This window comes from Canis lupus, chromosome X (assembly GCF_048164855.1).
Source record: "Canis lupus baileyi chromosome X, mCanLup2.hap1, whole genome shotgun sequence".
NCBI lineage: Eukaryota > Metazoa > Chordata > Mammalia > Carnivora > Canidae > Canis > Canis lupus.
The window spans coordinates 3,872,199-3,889,692 of record NC_132876.1 but is presented as its reverse complement, the minus strand read 5'-3'; the positions used below and the strand labels follow the sequence as shown (position 1 = coordinate 3,889,692).

Sequence of the window (17,494 nt, the reverse complement as noted above, 5' to 3'; positions counted from 1 at the left end):
TCAAGTTATCATTTTTCTCTTTTTGTGGTTAGTGTTTCTTTAAGTCTTGGCTAAGATAATCTTTGCCTACTCTAAGTCTATAAGAATTTTCCCCAAAGTTTTCATTTGGAAGTTTCACAGTTTTATTTATTTATCTTTTAAGTTTTTATTTAAATTCCAGTTAAAACACAGTGTAATATTAGTGTCAGGTATGCAACATGGTGATTCAACAGTTCCATACAGTAGTAATGGAGTGCATATAAACTCACGGAGCTTCTCCAGGACTCTATAAACACATGGCAAAATACAAGCCTGGTGGGATCCACTGATTTCAAAGCTCAGGAGGAAACAACTACCAAAATCAAACATCAGGCAGGAAGACACTGGATTTGGGCTCATTACTGAGGAAGAGAGTGGAGTCGGGCTCAAGCCTATTTTGCTATGATTTTGGCAGCAAAACAGAGCCTTTAAACTTAATTTTTAAATGTTTTATTATTTTCCTGATTAAAAAATTTGTGTTTATTGTCAATAATTTATAACATATCAAAAAGTATGGACAAAATAAATACAATTATCACAATACGATCACTCAGAAAAATACTGTTTCATTTTAGGCTCTTTTTCTTTCTGGAATTTTCTTACATATGCATATACATTTTTATGCAAACGTGAAATCAAACTGTATATATAAACCTGCATCTTGAGATTTTCACTTCACCTTTTATGGTGACTAATTAGAAAATCAGCACATGATGTTATTTAAGTTTCAAAAAGTATACAAATATTAAAGGTAAAAATAACAACTACTCTAATGTCCCCATCTGAAGATAACCACTGTGGGTGGCCAATTTTAAGTGGCTGAACCTTCTTGTGTCTACTTTATTCTTAGATAATCAAATTCAGTAGTGTTCAACCTTTTCCCTATCCCACAACAAGGGAATACAAGGCACTCTCCTACGTGGTTTATAATGTCTTCTCTCTGAGCTGGTTCTATCTTCATGTTTAACAGACAAAAAGCTGAAATCCAGGAAAGTTAGTTCCCTGCCCATGAGAATTTGGTCTATTACTCAGGTTTCCTATTTCTTAAAACACAGGTTCATGTTGCTACATCAGGTTACTTCCTCTTCTGTAAATTAAACAATCTCTGTTGTCATCCCCCACCAACCCTCGCAATGCCTGAGTGACTTGAGTTTAAACAAGTCAAATCAGCCTAAGGTGGTAGAATGAATGGCAGCAGCACCTAGGGAACGTGTGAGGTAACAGAGTAAGGCTGCTTTTTTTTTTATTGCAGCAATCTTATTTGATTGAAAGGAGGCCCTGAGGTCTTTCAGTGAAGAGAGAAGATGGCTCATTTATTTGTTCAATCATTCATTTGTTTGTTTATGATAGGAGAAGAAAAATAGTTATTTTAAGAACTGGCTGCAGTTTGAGTGTATTGACCCTGAAGGAAAGTTGAGTTTTATTAGAAAAAATCCTTCACTTACAAAATCATCTTATTAGGGTTACATGGTCATGAGAACCAGAGCCAGTGGGCAAAGTGAAGGTAGAAGGGGGGAGATCAACAAGAATTAAATTCTTCAGCCTAATAAAGTAACAGGTGTTTTCCCCTTTATTCTAGAAAGCCTGGAAGAATGGAGTTTGGAAACTAGAACAGATAGGGAACCTTAGAAGGAGGAGGAAGAATTTAGAGAAGTAGCAGACAGAGTCATAAGATTGAGGGTGACAGTAATACTGTCATACCATACACTGTACATTCTCTGGGGCAGCAAGACATATTTAATTCTAGCTTGTTATTGTGCTGGGTTTATACCTCTCTCTACTATTCATCCTTGCCAAGAATTCTTCATTATCATCATCATCATCATCACCACAATCATCATATTTATTGAACATATACTACATGCAGGCACTATGCTGTTTAATGAGTATTATATCATTTAATCCTCACAACCACTCCATGAAGAAAAGATTATCAACATTCTCATTTTTCAGATGAAGAACCAAGACTTAAGGTGGCTAAACTAAACTAAACTTGTTCAAAGTCCCATTTGGTAAGAGATTTAGTTAGGACATAAGTCCAGATTTGGGATCTAAAATAGTAATCTTTACACTTTTGTGATTGCCCATCCTATTAAATATCTATCCCCAATATATGAATATCTGCTTATAGCTTATATACATGAGCCCCTGGACAATCTCTATATTATAAATATTCTATACTTCTATACTATAAAACATTTGTAAATCTAGAGTTCTGTTTTTAAATTTCCTTTCTTTATTTTAAAGATTTTATTTATTTATTTATTTATTTATTTATTTATTTATTTATTTATTATGAGAGACACAGAAAGAGAGGCAGAGACACAGGCAGAGGGAGAATCAGGTTCCATTCAGGGAGCCCGATGTGGAACTCGATCCCAGCACTCTGGGATCATGCCCTGAGCAGAAGGTAGATGCTCAACCACTGAGCCACCCAGGCGTCCCTAAATCTAGAGTTTTAAGGAGGATAATATAACTATAGCTAAATCATATTTGTAAATATCTTATAAATCCTGATGGCTTAGCCTGCAATTTGCTAATTTCTCAAGTCATTTATACACTTAATGCAAGGTTCATCATTAACAATAGTAATGAAATATCACATTTCATATGTCTTGATAATTTCAACTTTTTGTCATTTTTTGTCATGTACGATTAGCTTGTCATGTAGCTTATAAAGGATTTGTTCCCAGATTAGTTGAAGTGTCAGTGGTGCCATTTCCTTATCATTCATTTATGCTTGTACCGTTAGTGTTATCTTCAATCTGCTATTTCTTTGAAGAAAACTTTTAAAAGCACTTATCTATTTTGTGAGGGTATGTTGAGTTAAAATTGGTTGATGTTTTGATTTTAGTCATCCTAATGTGTGTGATTTTGTATCTCATTTTGGTTTTTGATTTGCATTTCTCTAATACCTAATAATGTTTAGCTTTTTTTTTTCATGTGTTTTCTGGTCACTTGCATATCATCCTTGGTAAAATGCTTACTCAGACCCTTTGCTCATTTTTTAGTTAGGTCATTTGTTTTTTGTTTTGAGTTATAAGAATTCTTTTTATACTCTAGATACAAGCCCTATATCAAATATATACTTTGCAAATATTTTTTCTCATTTCTTGTATTAGAAAGGATGTGAAGAAATTGGAATCCTTATACATTGCTGATGGGATTGTAAAATGGTGCAGCCACTTTGGAAAACACTTTGACAGTTAATTAAAAAGCTAAACATAGTTTTCATATGACCCAGAAATTCCACTATTAGATATTTACTCAAAAGAAATGAAAATATACATCTACACAAAAACTTGAGTATGAATATTCATAATAGTATTACTCATAATAGCTAAACAGTGGAAACAAACCAAATGTCTATCAAGAGATGAATAGATAAACAATTTGTGCTCTATCTATACAATCTATTATTATTTGGGCATTGGGCATAAAAAGGAATGAAGTACTGATACAGACTACAATGTGGATGAACCTTGAAAACAATATGCTAAGTGAAAGAAGTCAGGCACAAAAGGACATATATTGATGATTCTGTTTATATGAAATACCCTGAAGAGGCAAATCCACAGAAACACAAAGTACTTTAATGGTTGTCTACAGTTGAGGGGGCAGTTGAGGGGAAACAAGGAGTGACTGCTAATGGACATAGAGTTTCTATCTAGGGTCATAAAATGTTCTGGAATTCTATGGTGTTGATGGTAGCAGAACTTGGTGAATATACTAAAACCCACTGAATTTTGTAGTAAGTGAATTATACTTCAATAAAACTCTTATGAAATAAATTGGTTGATATCTATAAATCCATATTACTTAGCATACATGACTTGCCCAAAACGCTGACACAGTCATGAGAATTTACTATAAATGCTAGAATACCGTGCATCTTTCCTTTTACCTCAGGGTACCTCTTCCATAGTACAGGGCTCAGGACATGAATGGCGTAAATGGTCAAAATGAGATGAGGATAATAGGTCAACATGCATACTTCATAATGGGAAGATGAATTTCTGTCTCACTTTTTACATTTAAAGACATAGAAACAGCCCAGGTGGCTCAGCGGTTTAGCACCACCTTCAGCCCAGGGCGTGATCCTGGAGACCTGGGATCTAGTCACACATCGGGCTCCCTGTGTGGAGCCTGATTCTCCCTCTGCCTGTGTCTCTGCCCCTCTCTCTGTGTCTCATTAATAAATAAAATAAAAAAATAAAGACATAAAAACAAGTTATAGTGTCTTCTTTCTCATATCACAATGAATCACTCCCATGCACCTCATATTGGAGAATGCTGTTCTAAACCACCATTCTCTGGAAGTGCACTGAATTTGCTTCCAGTAAAAGTAGATTCCACACAGGGCACCTGGGTGGCTCAGTTGGCTAAGCATCTTTCTTCAGCTCAGGTCATAATCTCAGGACTTTAAGATCAAGTCCAGAATGGGGCCCTATGCTCAGTGGGAAGTCTGCTTCTCCGTTTCCCTTTTCCTCTCCCCAAATTCATGCTCTCTCTTTATTTCTCTCCCAAATAAATAAATAAATCTTTTAAAAAGTCAGTTACACACATATTCTGACCAAGTCAACAGAGTCCCAGCTCTACCACCACTCAAATTCCAAGAGAAAGAATATGATAGGGTAAGACTATGAGAAATTGGGACCAGCTGTGAATCAAACCAAGGGCAGAGGATTCAACCAAAACAGAAAGGTGGCCACATTCTCTAACATAAAGAATGAAACAGGTACTCCGAGCGGAGGGGGCTGCACGGCCCCAGGAGTAGCTCGGCCGGCTGCTCAAGTGGCGGATCCACACGGAGGGGGCTGTGCAGCCCAGGAGCGATTCCACCAGTGCAGGCCCGGGAACCAAAGGCGCTGGGGACACAGTCCAAGATCTGGCGCTCCCTCCAGGACAGACAGAGGCCAGGAGGGCCCAGGACAGTGAGGACGTTCCTGCCGCTGGCGCCCCCGAGCTGTGCAGATCAATGCCCCCAGCCCCTGGAGCATCCAGGCCCCTGTGGACTGAGAGCTGCGATAGTGACTGCAGGAGCTGACTCTAGGGCTGGAGAGCTGGCCGCAGCCACTGTGGTTGTTCCTCCTGGTGTCACTTTGTACCGGGGACTGAGCAAGGACCTCACAGGATAAACACCTCCCACTGAGCCGTCCACCTGGCAAGGGGCTGAGCAGCTCCCCCAGGTGCACACACCTGAGAATCAGCACAGCAGGCCCCTCCCCCAGGTGACCAGCTAGAAGGAGAGGGGAAAAGCAAGTTATCGACCAAGCAGCGTTAGAAAGTTCCAGGGAAAGTCAAGGGATTTACAGTATGTAGAATCATAGGATACTCCCCCTTGTTTTTTGTTTTCTGATTGTTTCCCCCCCTTTCTTTTCTCTTCTTCTACTTCTTTTTTTTTCTCTCTCTTTTTCTTCTTTTTCCGGTACAATTTGTTTTTGTCCACTCTGCACTGAGCAAAATGACTAAAAGAAAAACTCACCTCAAAAGAAAGAATCAGAAACAGTCCTCTCTCCCACAGAGTTACAGAATTTGGATTACAGTTCAATGTCAGAAAGCCAATTCAGAAGCACAATTATAAAGCTACTGGTGGCTCTAGAAAAAAAGCATAACGGATTCAAGAGATTTCATGACTGCAGAATTTAGATCTAATCAGACCGAAATTAAAAATCAATTAAATGAGTTGCAATCCAAACAGGAGGTCCAACGACGAGGGTTAACAAGGTAGAAGAACGAGTGAGTGACATAGAAGACAAGTTGATGGCAAGGAGGGAAACTGAGGAAAAAAGAGAAAAACAAAAGATCATGAGGATAGGTTAAGGGAAATAAATGACAGCCTCAGATGGAAAAATCTACATTTAATTGGGGTTCCCGATGGGCGCCAAAAGGGGCAGAGGTCCAGAATATGTATTTGAACAAATAATAGCTGAGAGCTTCCCTAACTTGGGAAGGGGAACAGGTATTCAGATCCAGGAGATACAGAGATCCCCCCTAAGATCAATAAAAACCGCTCAAGACCTCAACATTTAATAGTGAAACTTGCAAATTCCAAAGACAAATAGAAGATCCTTAAAGCAGCAAGAGACAAGAAATCTCTAACTTTTATGGGGAGAAGCTTTAGGATAACAGCAGACCTCTCCACAGAGACCTGGCAGGCCAGAAAGGGCTGGCAGGATATATTCAGGGTCCTAAATGAGAAGAACCTGCAGCCAAGAATCCTTTATCCAGCAAGGCTCTCATTCAGAATAGAAGGAGAGATAAAGAGCTTCCAAGATAGGCAGAAACTGAAAGAATATGTGACCACCAAACCGGCACTCCAAGAAATACTAAGGGGGACTCTGTAACAGAAAGAGGAAGTCCAAGGAAACAATCCACAAAAACAGGGACTGAATAGGTATCATGATGACACTAAATTCATATCTTTCAATAGTAACTCTGAACATGAATGGGCTTAATGACCCCATCAAAAGGCGCAGGGTTTCAGACTGGAAAAAAAAAAAAGCAAGACCGATATTTGCTGTCTACAAGAGACTCATTTTAGACATAAGGACACCTACAGCCTGAAAATAAAAGGTTGGAGTACCATTTGCCATTCAAATGGTCCTCAAAAGAAAGCATGGGTAGCCATCCTCATATCAGATAAATTAAAGTTTATCCCAAAGACTGTAGTAAGAGATGAAGAGGGACACTATATCATACTTACAGGATCTATCCAACAAGAGGACCTAACAATCATGAAGATTTATGGCCCGAATGTGGGAGCTGCCAAGTATATCAATCAAGCAATAACCAAAGTTAAGACATACTTAGATAATAATACACTTATACTTGGTGATTTCAATGTAGAGCTTTCTACAATCAACAGATCTTCTAAGCACAACATCTCTAAAGAAACAAGAGCTTTAAATGACACACTGGACCAGATGGATTTCACAGATATTTACAGAACTTCACATTCAAACTTAACTGAATACACGTTCTTTTCAAGTGCATATGGAATTTTCTCCAGAATAGAGCACATACTGGGTCACAAATCAGGTGTTAACCGATACCAAAAGATTGGGATCATCCCCTACATATTTTCAGACTATAAGGCTTTGAAATTAAAACTAAATCACAAGAAGAAGTTTGGAAGGATTTCAAACACGTGGAGGTTAAGGACCATCCTGCTAAAAGATGAAAGGGTCAACCAGGAAATTAGGGAAGAATTAAAAAGATTCATGGAAATTAATGAGAATGAAGATCCAACCGTTCCACATCTTTGGGATACAGCAAAAGCAGTCTTGAGGGGAAAATACATCACAACACAAGCATCCATCCAAAAACTGGAAAGAACTCAAATACAAAAGCTAACCTTGCACCTAAAGGAGCTGGAGAAAAAACAGCAAATAGATCCTACACCAGCAGAAGAAGGGAGTTAATAAAGATTCGAGCAGAACTCAATGAAATAGAGACCAGAAGAACTGTGGAACAGATTAACAAAACCAGGAGTTGGTTCTTTGAAAGAATTGATAAGATAGATAAACCATTAGCCAGCCTTATTAAAAAGAAGAGAGAAAAGACTCAAATTAATAAAATCATGAATGAGAAAGGAGAGATCACCACCAATACCAAGGAAATACAAACGATCTTAAAAACCTATTAAGAGCAGCTATATGCCAATAAATTAGGCAATCTAGAAGAAATGGACACATTTCTGGAAAACCACAAACTACCAAAACTGGAACAGGAAGAAATAGAAAGCCTGAACAGGCCAATAACCAAGGAGGAAATGGAAGCAGTCATCAAAAACCTCCCAAGACACAAAAGTCCAGGGCCAGATGGCTTCCCAGGGGAATTCTATCAGACGTTTAAAGAAAAAAACCATACCTATTCTACTAAAGCTGTTCCGAAACATAGAAAGAGATGGAATACTTCTAAACTTGTTGTATGAGGCCATCATCACCTTAATTCCAAAACCAGACAAAGACCCCACCAAAAAGGAGAATTATAGACCAATATCCCTGAAGAACATGGATGTAAAAATTCTCAACAACATACTAGCCAATAGGATCCAACAGTATATTAAGACAATTCCTCACCATGACCAAGCAGGATTTATGCCCGGGATGCAAGGCTGGTTCAACACTCGTAAAAGCAATCAATGTGATTGTTCATATCAGCAAGAGAAAAAACAAGAACCATGGGATCCTCTCAATAGATGCGGAGAAAGCATTTGACAAAATACAGCATCCATTCCTGATCAAAACTCTTCAGAGTGTAGGGGTAGAGGAAACATTCTTCAGCATCTTAAAAACCATCTACGAAAAGCCAATAGCAAATATCATTCTCAATGGGGAAACACTGGGAGCCTTTCCCCTAAGATCAGGAACACGACAGGGATGTCCACTCTCATCACTGCTATTCAACATAGTGCTAGAAGTCCTAGCCTCAGCAATCAGGCAACAAAAAGAAATAAAAGGCATTCAAATTGGCAAAAAAGAAGTCAAACTCTCCCTCTTCGCAGATGACATGTTACTGTACCTAGAAAACCCAAAAGACTCCACCTCAAGATTGCTACAACTCATACAGCAATTCATCAGTGTGGCAGGATGCAAAATCAATGCCCAGAAGTCAGTGGCACTTCTATACACTAACAATGAGACTGAAGAAAGAGAAGTTAAGGAGTCAATCCCATTTACAATTGCACCCAAAAGCATAAGACACCTAGGAATAAACCTAACCAAAGATTTAAAGGATCTATACCTTAAAAAGTACAGAACACTTTTGAAAGGAATTGAGGAAGACACAAAGAGATGGAAAAATAGTCCATGCTCATGGATTGGAAGAATTAATATTGTGAAAATGTCAATTCTACCCAGGGCAATGTACACATTTAATGCAATCCCTATCAAAATACCATGGACTTTCTTCAGAGAGTTGGAACAAATCACCTTAGCGTTTGTGTGGAATCAGGAAAGACCCCGAATAGCCAGGGGAATTTTACAAAAGAAAACCATATCTGGGGGCATCACAATGCCAGATTTCAGGTTGTATTACAAAGCCTTGGTCATCAAGACAGTGTGGTACTGGCACAACAACAGACACATAGATCAATGGAACAGAATAGAGAATCCAGAAGTAGACCCTCAACTTTATGGTCAACTAATATTCGACAAAGCAGGAAAGACTATCCACTGGAAAAAGGACAGTCTCTTCAATAAATGGTGCTGGGAAAATTGGACATCCACATTCAGAAGAATGAAACTGGACCATTCTCTTACACCAGACACAAAGATAAACTCAAAATGGATGAAAGATCTAAATGTGAGACAAGAATCCTTCAAAATTCTAGAGGAGAACACAGGCAACACCCTTTTTGAACTTGGCCACAGCAACTTCTTGCAAGATACATCCATGAAGGCAAGAGAAACAAAAGCAAAAATGAATTATTGGGACTTCATCAAGATAAGAAGCTTCTGCACAGCAAAGGATACAGTAAACAAAACTAAAAGACAACCTACAGAATGGGAGAAGATATTTGCAAATGACATATCAGATAAAGGGCTAGTTTCCAAGATCTAGAAAGAACTTATTAAATTCCACATCAAAGAAACAAACAATCCAATTATGAAATGGGCAAATACATGAACTGAAATTTCACAGAGGAAGACATAGACATGGCCAACATGCACATGAGAAAATGCTCCCCATCACTGGCCATCAGGGAAATACAAATCAAAACCACAATGAGATACCACCTCACACCAGTGAGAATGGGGAAAATTAACAAAGCAGGAAACCACAAATGTTGGAGAGGATGTGGAGAAAGGGAAACTCTCTTGCATGTTGGTGGGAATGTGGACTGGTACAGCCACTCTGGAAAACTGTGTGGAGGTTCCTCAAATAGTTCAAAATAGATATGCCCTATGACCCAGCAATTGCACTGCTGGGTATTTACCCCAAAGATACAGATGCAGTGAAACACCGGACACCTGCACCCTGATGTTTATAGCAGCAATGTCCACAATAGCCAAACTGTGGAAGGAGCCTCGGTGTTCATCAAAAGATGAATGGATAAAGATGTGGGTCTGTGTATACAATGGAATATTACTCAGCCATTAGAAACGACAAATACCCACCATTTGCTTCTATGTGGATGGAACTGGAGGGTATTATGCTGAGTGAAATAAGTCAATCGGAGAAGGACAAACATTATATGGTCTCATTAATTTGGGGAATATAAATAACAGTGAAAGGGAAATAAGGGGAAAGGAAAGAAAATGAGTGGGAAATATAGTAGAGGGTGACAGAATATGAGAGACTCCTAACTCTGGGAAACGAACAAGGGGTGGTGGAAAGGGCGGTAGGCAGGTGGTTGGGGTGACTCGGTGATGGGCAATGAAGGGGGCACTTGATGGGATGAGCACTGGTGTTATTCTATATGTTGTCAAATTGAAATCCAATAAAAAGAAATTTAAAAAAATGAAAAGACCCTTAAGAGAATAATGACACAGGTATAGATTGACGCTGGTAGATTTAGTTTTGTAGATTTAATATACATGGCATAGGGAAATTTCCTTCTATTGGTTTTTATTTTGTGTATATGTGTGAGCTGGGAAATTCTATGCTGACAGTGAGAGAGAATTATGGGAGAAAGTTAGAGTTTTGAGGTTAGTAAATAAGGTTTCAAATAGTTATTTTGGATTAATGGAGGAGAGTGGTAAGTTGACCAGATGCCTGTGGTAGAATTGCTATGCAGTGTTGGAGAACTCTTTGAAATTGATAATTATGCATTTAGAATGAGATAAACCTTCCTTAAGTGCAAATTTCTCCAGCATTATTTAGGTGCTGAGACTCAAGCACAGAGAAAGCAGATTGTTCAGTTTATGCAGATTTAAGGTTACACAGCGAGAGGCAAGGGAGTTTTTAGGCAAGGCATTAGCAAGGGTGCAACTGAATTAATGAGCCACTTCACCCAAATAAGATAAGGGGTCAGGAAAAAAGAGGCAAGGAATAGAAGATTGGAAGAGACAAAAATGTCAATATATGGTGAGCCCCTAGATGTTGAAGAATAATTGTGCTGGAAAGTAGAGAAAGCAATCCAGAAGAAGAGGAGTTTGTAGTCAGAGAGCAAGATACTTGAAATACTCTATCTGGAGGGGAACAATAACAGAAAATGGTCTATGGTGTGACAATGGAAGTGGGTGGCTAAGATCAAATGAGAGGGTCTTTGGAAATAAGGATGTTAAGGGATTTGGAACCTGGGGAGTTGAGGGAATTAACCACATACATCGACGCTGAAGTCATCCACGATGATAGCAGAACTCAGGTGCAAAGGAACACTGTGAGCTAGTTGTCAAGTTCTCAGTGATGGCTAGCAGATCTATAGATTAGAAAAGCAAAGGAAGAGGAATGTTGGATATCTAAATGACATAGGATTTAAATGGAAGTTTATTTTTGTTTTGTTTTGTTTTGTTTTGTTTTACAACAACGTAGAAGAGTCATCATCTGGAGCAAAGAGGACACCAATGCCATTCTAGACTCTGAAAATATGAGATATGAAAAAATAAACAATCTCAGCTTGTCTTTAAGTATTCTTAGAGAAAGCCTGAAAGCCATACTGACGTTGGAGGGAAGAACAACAAAGAAGAGGCAGGAAAACTAACAATTAGTCATGAGAATGCTAAAAGGATAACAAATTATGGACATTGTGAGCAGGAGTAAATATCACACCTCTAGAACTTCTGTATTGCAGTCAATGGGTATCATACACTGTAGGCCATATGTTACAGGCTTTACTCATTGACCTAGGTGTAGTATAGAAATCATCACCACCACAAAGTTAAATAAGTAAGGCCTAGAAAGTAAAATAGACTTGTCCAACATTCCTCAGAAAGTGAGTGCTGGATTCACAAGATATTTTTCTCTTTTTTTAAGACTTTATTTATTTATTCATGAGAGACTAGAGAGAGAGAGAGAGAGAGAGACGGCAGCAGGAGAAGCAGGTTCCATGCAGGGAGCCTGACATGGGACTCCAGGTCTCCAGGATCAGCCCCTGGGCTGAAGGCAGTGTTAAACCACTAAGCCACCAGGGCTGCCCCACAAGATATTTTTCTATAAGGGGCCACCTCCCTCATGTCCTTTCCAATGGTGCTTGAAGGATAAGAGTTAGTTACCGTTTTCATTTATTTTCTGGCCACTAGGAAAGGAGATGTGGACAAGTGTGGTAAGGGGGTTGTTTTATGCTCTGTGGCTCCTTTATTTTACTCTCCAAGAGCAGGCTTCTTGGAATGAATCACCTTATACTTCAGCTCATTTGACTTTTGATCTACAAAGTAGGGAGAGCCAAGATTCAGGAAAGCCTTGGGACCCTCCGTGCCTGGTTTATTCTTGTGAGACATCTATGAAAGTTTTAAAATATAGCTGCAAATTCTTTACACTCCTTCTTGAGGAGTAACACCTACATATCTCTGTTCCATTTGAATCTGGATGGGCTTAGGACTTCTAAAATTAGTGGAGTACTGGAGAAATGATGCTATATCACTCCTGAGGCTGGGTCATAAAAAGCCATGCATATTCCACTGGGGTCACTGAAATAATAGCTCTTGGAGCTGTGAGCTGCCATCTCAGAACTCCAATCACCCTGAGACCGCCATGCTGATAAGGACATGTGTAGCTGCTCTGGTTAACAGTCTTAGCTGAGCCTAGCCTTCCAGCCATCTCTGCCAAGGTGTTAGATATGCGAGTGAAGCTGTGGTGGACTCACCAGACTAGTCTATCCTCCAGCTGAATATAGCTGAGTGATCTTTGTTGAGGCCATGTGAACAGAATAATCACCCAGATCAATGCTGCCTGGATTCCTAACCCACGCAAATGTGAGATATAATAAAATGTCTATTGCTTTAAGCTGCTAAGCTTTGAGATAGTTTGTTGTACAGCAACACAAGACCAGAAGAGACAATTATGAACATATTGTTCGAATAGCTTTCAAGAATGTATTATGGATAGGTAGGAGGCCTTGATGGAGAAAGCCCCATTCCCTAGAGAGAAGGGAGCTTAGGTAGGGGGAAGTGGAAGTTATGGCATGTGAGATGAGGTTCACCTGGTAGTTTATTTACAGGAGTAAGAAGGCATGTGTGTACACAATTGATCCTCATGGGCAATGAGTATAAAGAGACTTCCCTAAGGTTTGGGTAAAGAATAGGGACTATAGAGGCTATTGAAGAAGTGGACTCCTCAGAGAAAAGCTCCTTCCTTCTTGAGAGAATCTTCCATCTTTGTCATGTGGTTTATAGAGTTCAACTTGGTAGAGAATTGGCTGCTCAGAGCTGATAGAGCAAATGCCGGGACACCTGCATCCCGACGTTTATAGCAGCAATGTCCACAATAGCCCAACTGTGGAAGGAGCCTCGGTGTCCATCGGCAGATGAATGGATAAAGAAGATGTGGTCTATGTATGCAATGGAATATTCCTCAGCCATTAGAAACGACAAATACCCACCATTTGCTTCGACATGGATGGAACTGGAGGGTATTATGCTGAGTGAAGTAAGCCAATCGGAGAAGGACAAACATTATATGGTCTCATTCATTTGGGGAATATAAAAAATAGTGAAAGGGAATAAAAGGGAAAGGAGCTAAAATGAGTGGGAAATATCAGAGAGGGAGAACATGAGATAACATGAGAGACTCCTAAGTCTGGGAAATGAACAAGGGGTGGTGGAAAGGGAGGTGGGTGGGGGGTTGGGGTGACTGGGTGACGGGCACTGAGGGGGGCACTTGATGGGATGAGCATTGGGTGTTATGTTATATGTTGGCAAATTGAACTCCAATAAAAAGAATTTTTTTAAAAATGAAGGATAAATTATTACATTTCCAGATTAAAAAAGAAAAAAGAAAAAACTGACAGTATTTGTCTCTAGTAGACCTGACCTATAAGAAGTATTAAAGGGAATCCTTCAGGTTGAAATAAAAGGAAACTATATGGTTACTCAAAGCCATATGAAAACACAAAGAACTCTAGTTAAGGTAAATATGTATATATTTATAAATATTTATATATTTATATTTATTTAGATATTTTATATAAATATATTTCTTATATATTTATATTTTTATATAATATTTCTGTATTTTTTATTTTTTAATATTTCTGTATTTTATAAATAAATAAATATATATTATATGAGGCATCACAGATTCCTGTATATTTGATTTGTGGATCATCTTCTCCTATATAAAAAGCAAATGCATAAAAGAAGCTTAATCTATGTTACTTGGCACACAATGTACAGACATAATTTGTGATTATAACAGTATAAAAGAGGGCATTGAACTATATAGACACATAGTTTTTGTGTGTTATTGAAGCTAAGTTGCTTTCAATTCAAACTAGATTGTTATAAATTTATAATATTAATTGTAGCCACTAAGAATAATCTTTAAATATACACACAATAGGAAATAAAGCCAATTCAGCACATTTGCAGTGTTTTGGAGGAATTAGAGAAATAGTAATGAAGAAGTTGACAAAAAAAAAAGATATAAGACATACAGAAAACAAATAACACTTTTCCTTTCGGCGCTGCGGTCGCAGCCATGAGTATGCTCAGGCTTCAGAAGAGGCTTGCCTCCAGTGTCCTCCGCTGTGGCAAAAAGAAGGTCTGGTTGGACCCCAATGAGACCAATGAAATCGCCAATGCAAACTCCCGTCAGCAGATACGAAAACTGATCAAAGATGGGTTGATAATCCGGAAGCCTGTGACTGTCCATTCCCGAGCTCGGTGCCGGAAAAACACTCTGGCCCGCCGGAAGGGCAGGCATATGGGCATTGGTAAGAGAAAAGGTACTGCCAATGCTCGAATGCCTGAGAAGGTAACGTGGATGAGGAGGATGAGAATTCTAGCAGGCTGCTCAGAACATACCGTGAATCTAAGAAGATTGACCGCCACATGTATCATAGCCTATACCTGAAAGTGAAGGGTAACGTGTTCAAGAACAAGCGGATTCTCATGGAACACATCCACAAGCTGAAGGCAGACAAGGCTCACAAGAAGCTTGTGGCTGACCAGGCTGAGGCCTGCAGATCTAAGACCAAGGAGGCCCGCAAGCGCCGTGAAGAGCTGCTCCAGGCCAAGAAGGAGGAAATCATCAAGACTCTTTCCAAGGAGGAAGAGACCAAGGAACAAAACTCCCTCTCTCTTGTCTGTACACAGTGGCCTCAGCATGAATCAGATCAGTTATTCAATAAAACAAACCTTTATCTGCCTGTCAAAAAAGAAAAAAAGAAAAATAACAAAATGGCAGAAGTGAGTCCTTCTTAATATAGATGGATCAAATTATCCAATAAAAAACGGAAATATGAGGAATTCTTCAAACACTTAGAGAAGAATTAAAATCAGGGACACCTGGGTTGCTCAGCGGTTAAGCACCTGCCTTTGGCTCAGGGTGTGATCCCGGAGTCCCAGGATCGAGTCCCATATTGGGATCCCTACATGAAGCCTTCTTCTCCCTCTGCCTATGTCTCTGCCTCTCTAGCTTTGTGTCTCTCATGAGTGAATAAACAGAATCTTTTTTAAAAAAATAAGAAGGATTAAAATAAGTCTTTCCCAATCTCTCTCCAAAAATAGAAGAGGATGAAATGCTTTTTAACTTATCCTGTGAAGGCAGCATTAGCCTAATACCAAAACCAAATAATGACACTACAAGAAAATTACAGGTCAATATGCCTTATGAATGTAGATGCAAATTCCTTTAAAAATGCTAGTAAACCGAATCCAGGAACATATAAAAATGATTATACACAATGACCAAGTATAGTTCAACATACAAGCCTCAATTAATGCAATACACTATATGCATAAAATAAAGAGGGAAAATGATTATCTCAATTGATGCTGAAATAGCATTTGACAAAATCCAATAACTTTTCATAATAAAGATATAAATTAGGAGTAGAAGGAAACATTCTTAACATGATAAAGGGCATTTATGAAAACCTAAAAGATAATATACTCAATAATAAAAGACTGAAGGTTTTTTCTCTAAGGTCAGGAAAAGGACAAAGATGCCAACAATCACCACTGCAATGCAACATTGTAGTAAAAGTCCTAGTCAGAGCAATATGGAAAGAAAAAGAAATGAGAGCCATCCAAATGATAATGAAAGATTGAAAACTATTCACAGATGATATCATCCCATATATAGAATATCCTTGAAAATTCACAAAGAGAGCTATTAGAGCTAATATGTTAAATCTTCAAAGTTGCAGGGTACCAGATAAACTTGTAAAAATAAGCTGTATTTCTACACATTAACAATAAACAATCTAAAAATGCAACTTAAGAAATACAATTTCAAAAAATAATAAAATTCCATTTATAATAGCATAAAGATAAAATAGTAAATTTAAACACAGAGGTACAAAATTTGTATACTAAAAAGTATAAAATGCTATTGGCAGAAATTAAAGATGATCTAAATAAATGGAAATAAATCTCAGGTTCATGGATTGGAAAACTTAATATTGCTAAGATGGCAATACTCCCCAAGGTGATCTATAGATTCAATACAAAATTCTAATGGTCTTTTTTGCAGAATGGAAAAGTTGATCCTAAAATTCATATGAAATTGCAAGGGACCCTGAATAGCGAAGCAATATTGAGAAAAAGAACAGTTAGAGGACTTACTGTTCTTATTTTGAAAAGTTACTTCAAAACAGTATGGTATGGGCATAAGGATAGATATATAGATGAATGGACTAGAACTGGGAGTCTAGAAAGAAATATGCATGCATATGCTCAATTTATTTCCAGCAATGGTTCCAAGACTAATTTAGTGGAGAGAATAATAATCTTGTCAACAAATAATGCTAGGATAACCACATGCAAAAGAATAAAGTGGAATTCTACCTCACACCATATACAAAGATCAACTCAAAATGGATCAAAGACTTAAATGCAATGGGTAAAAAAAACTATGAAACTCTTAGGAGAACACATAGCGGCATATATTTATGATTTTTTTATTTGGCAATGGTTTTTAGATGATTTTAAAATCAAAACAACAAAAGAAAAAATAGATACGTTGTACTTCATGAAAGTTCAAATTTTGTTCATGAAAAGACTCTATCAAGGTGCTGAAAATATAATCTACAGGATGGTAAAAAAATACTTGCAAAGAATACATATAAACTATTAAAAATCAACAACAAAAATAATACTATGAAAAATGGCTAGAGGGTTTGAAAATACCTTTTCCCAAAGAAGATATACGACCAAAAGCACATGAAAATATGTTCAAAATCCGTCATTAGGGAAATGCAAACCAAAGCCACTGTATATCCATTAAAATGGCTATACTCCAAAAATCTCAAAATAACAAGCACTAGTGAGAATATGTAGAAATTGGAATCCTAACATATTGCTTGTGGAAATTCAATATGTTGTGAACATTTTGGTAAATAGTTTGGCAGTTCCTCAAGAAATTAAAC

At 38.1% G+C, this 17,494-nt stretch overlaps 1 protein-coding gene across 1 annotated transcript; it reads left to right on the top strand.

The window, feature by feature from the left end:
• Positions 1-14,576: 14,576 nt before the first annotated feature.
• Positions 14,577-15,326, top strand: LOC140627888 (large ribosomal subunit protein eL19-like). Its single transcript, XM_072816457.1, is given in 2 exon segments — positions 14,577-14,905; positions 14,908-15,326. Coding segments are annotated over 2 exon segments (723 nt in total). The 5' UTR covers positions 14,577-14,601.
• The last annotated feature ends 2,168 nt before the right edge of the window (positions 15,327-17,494 follow it).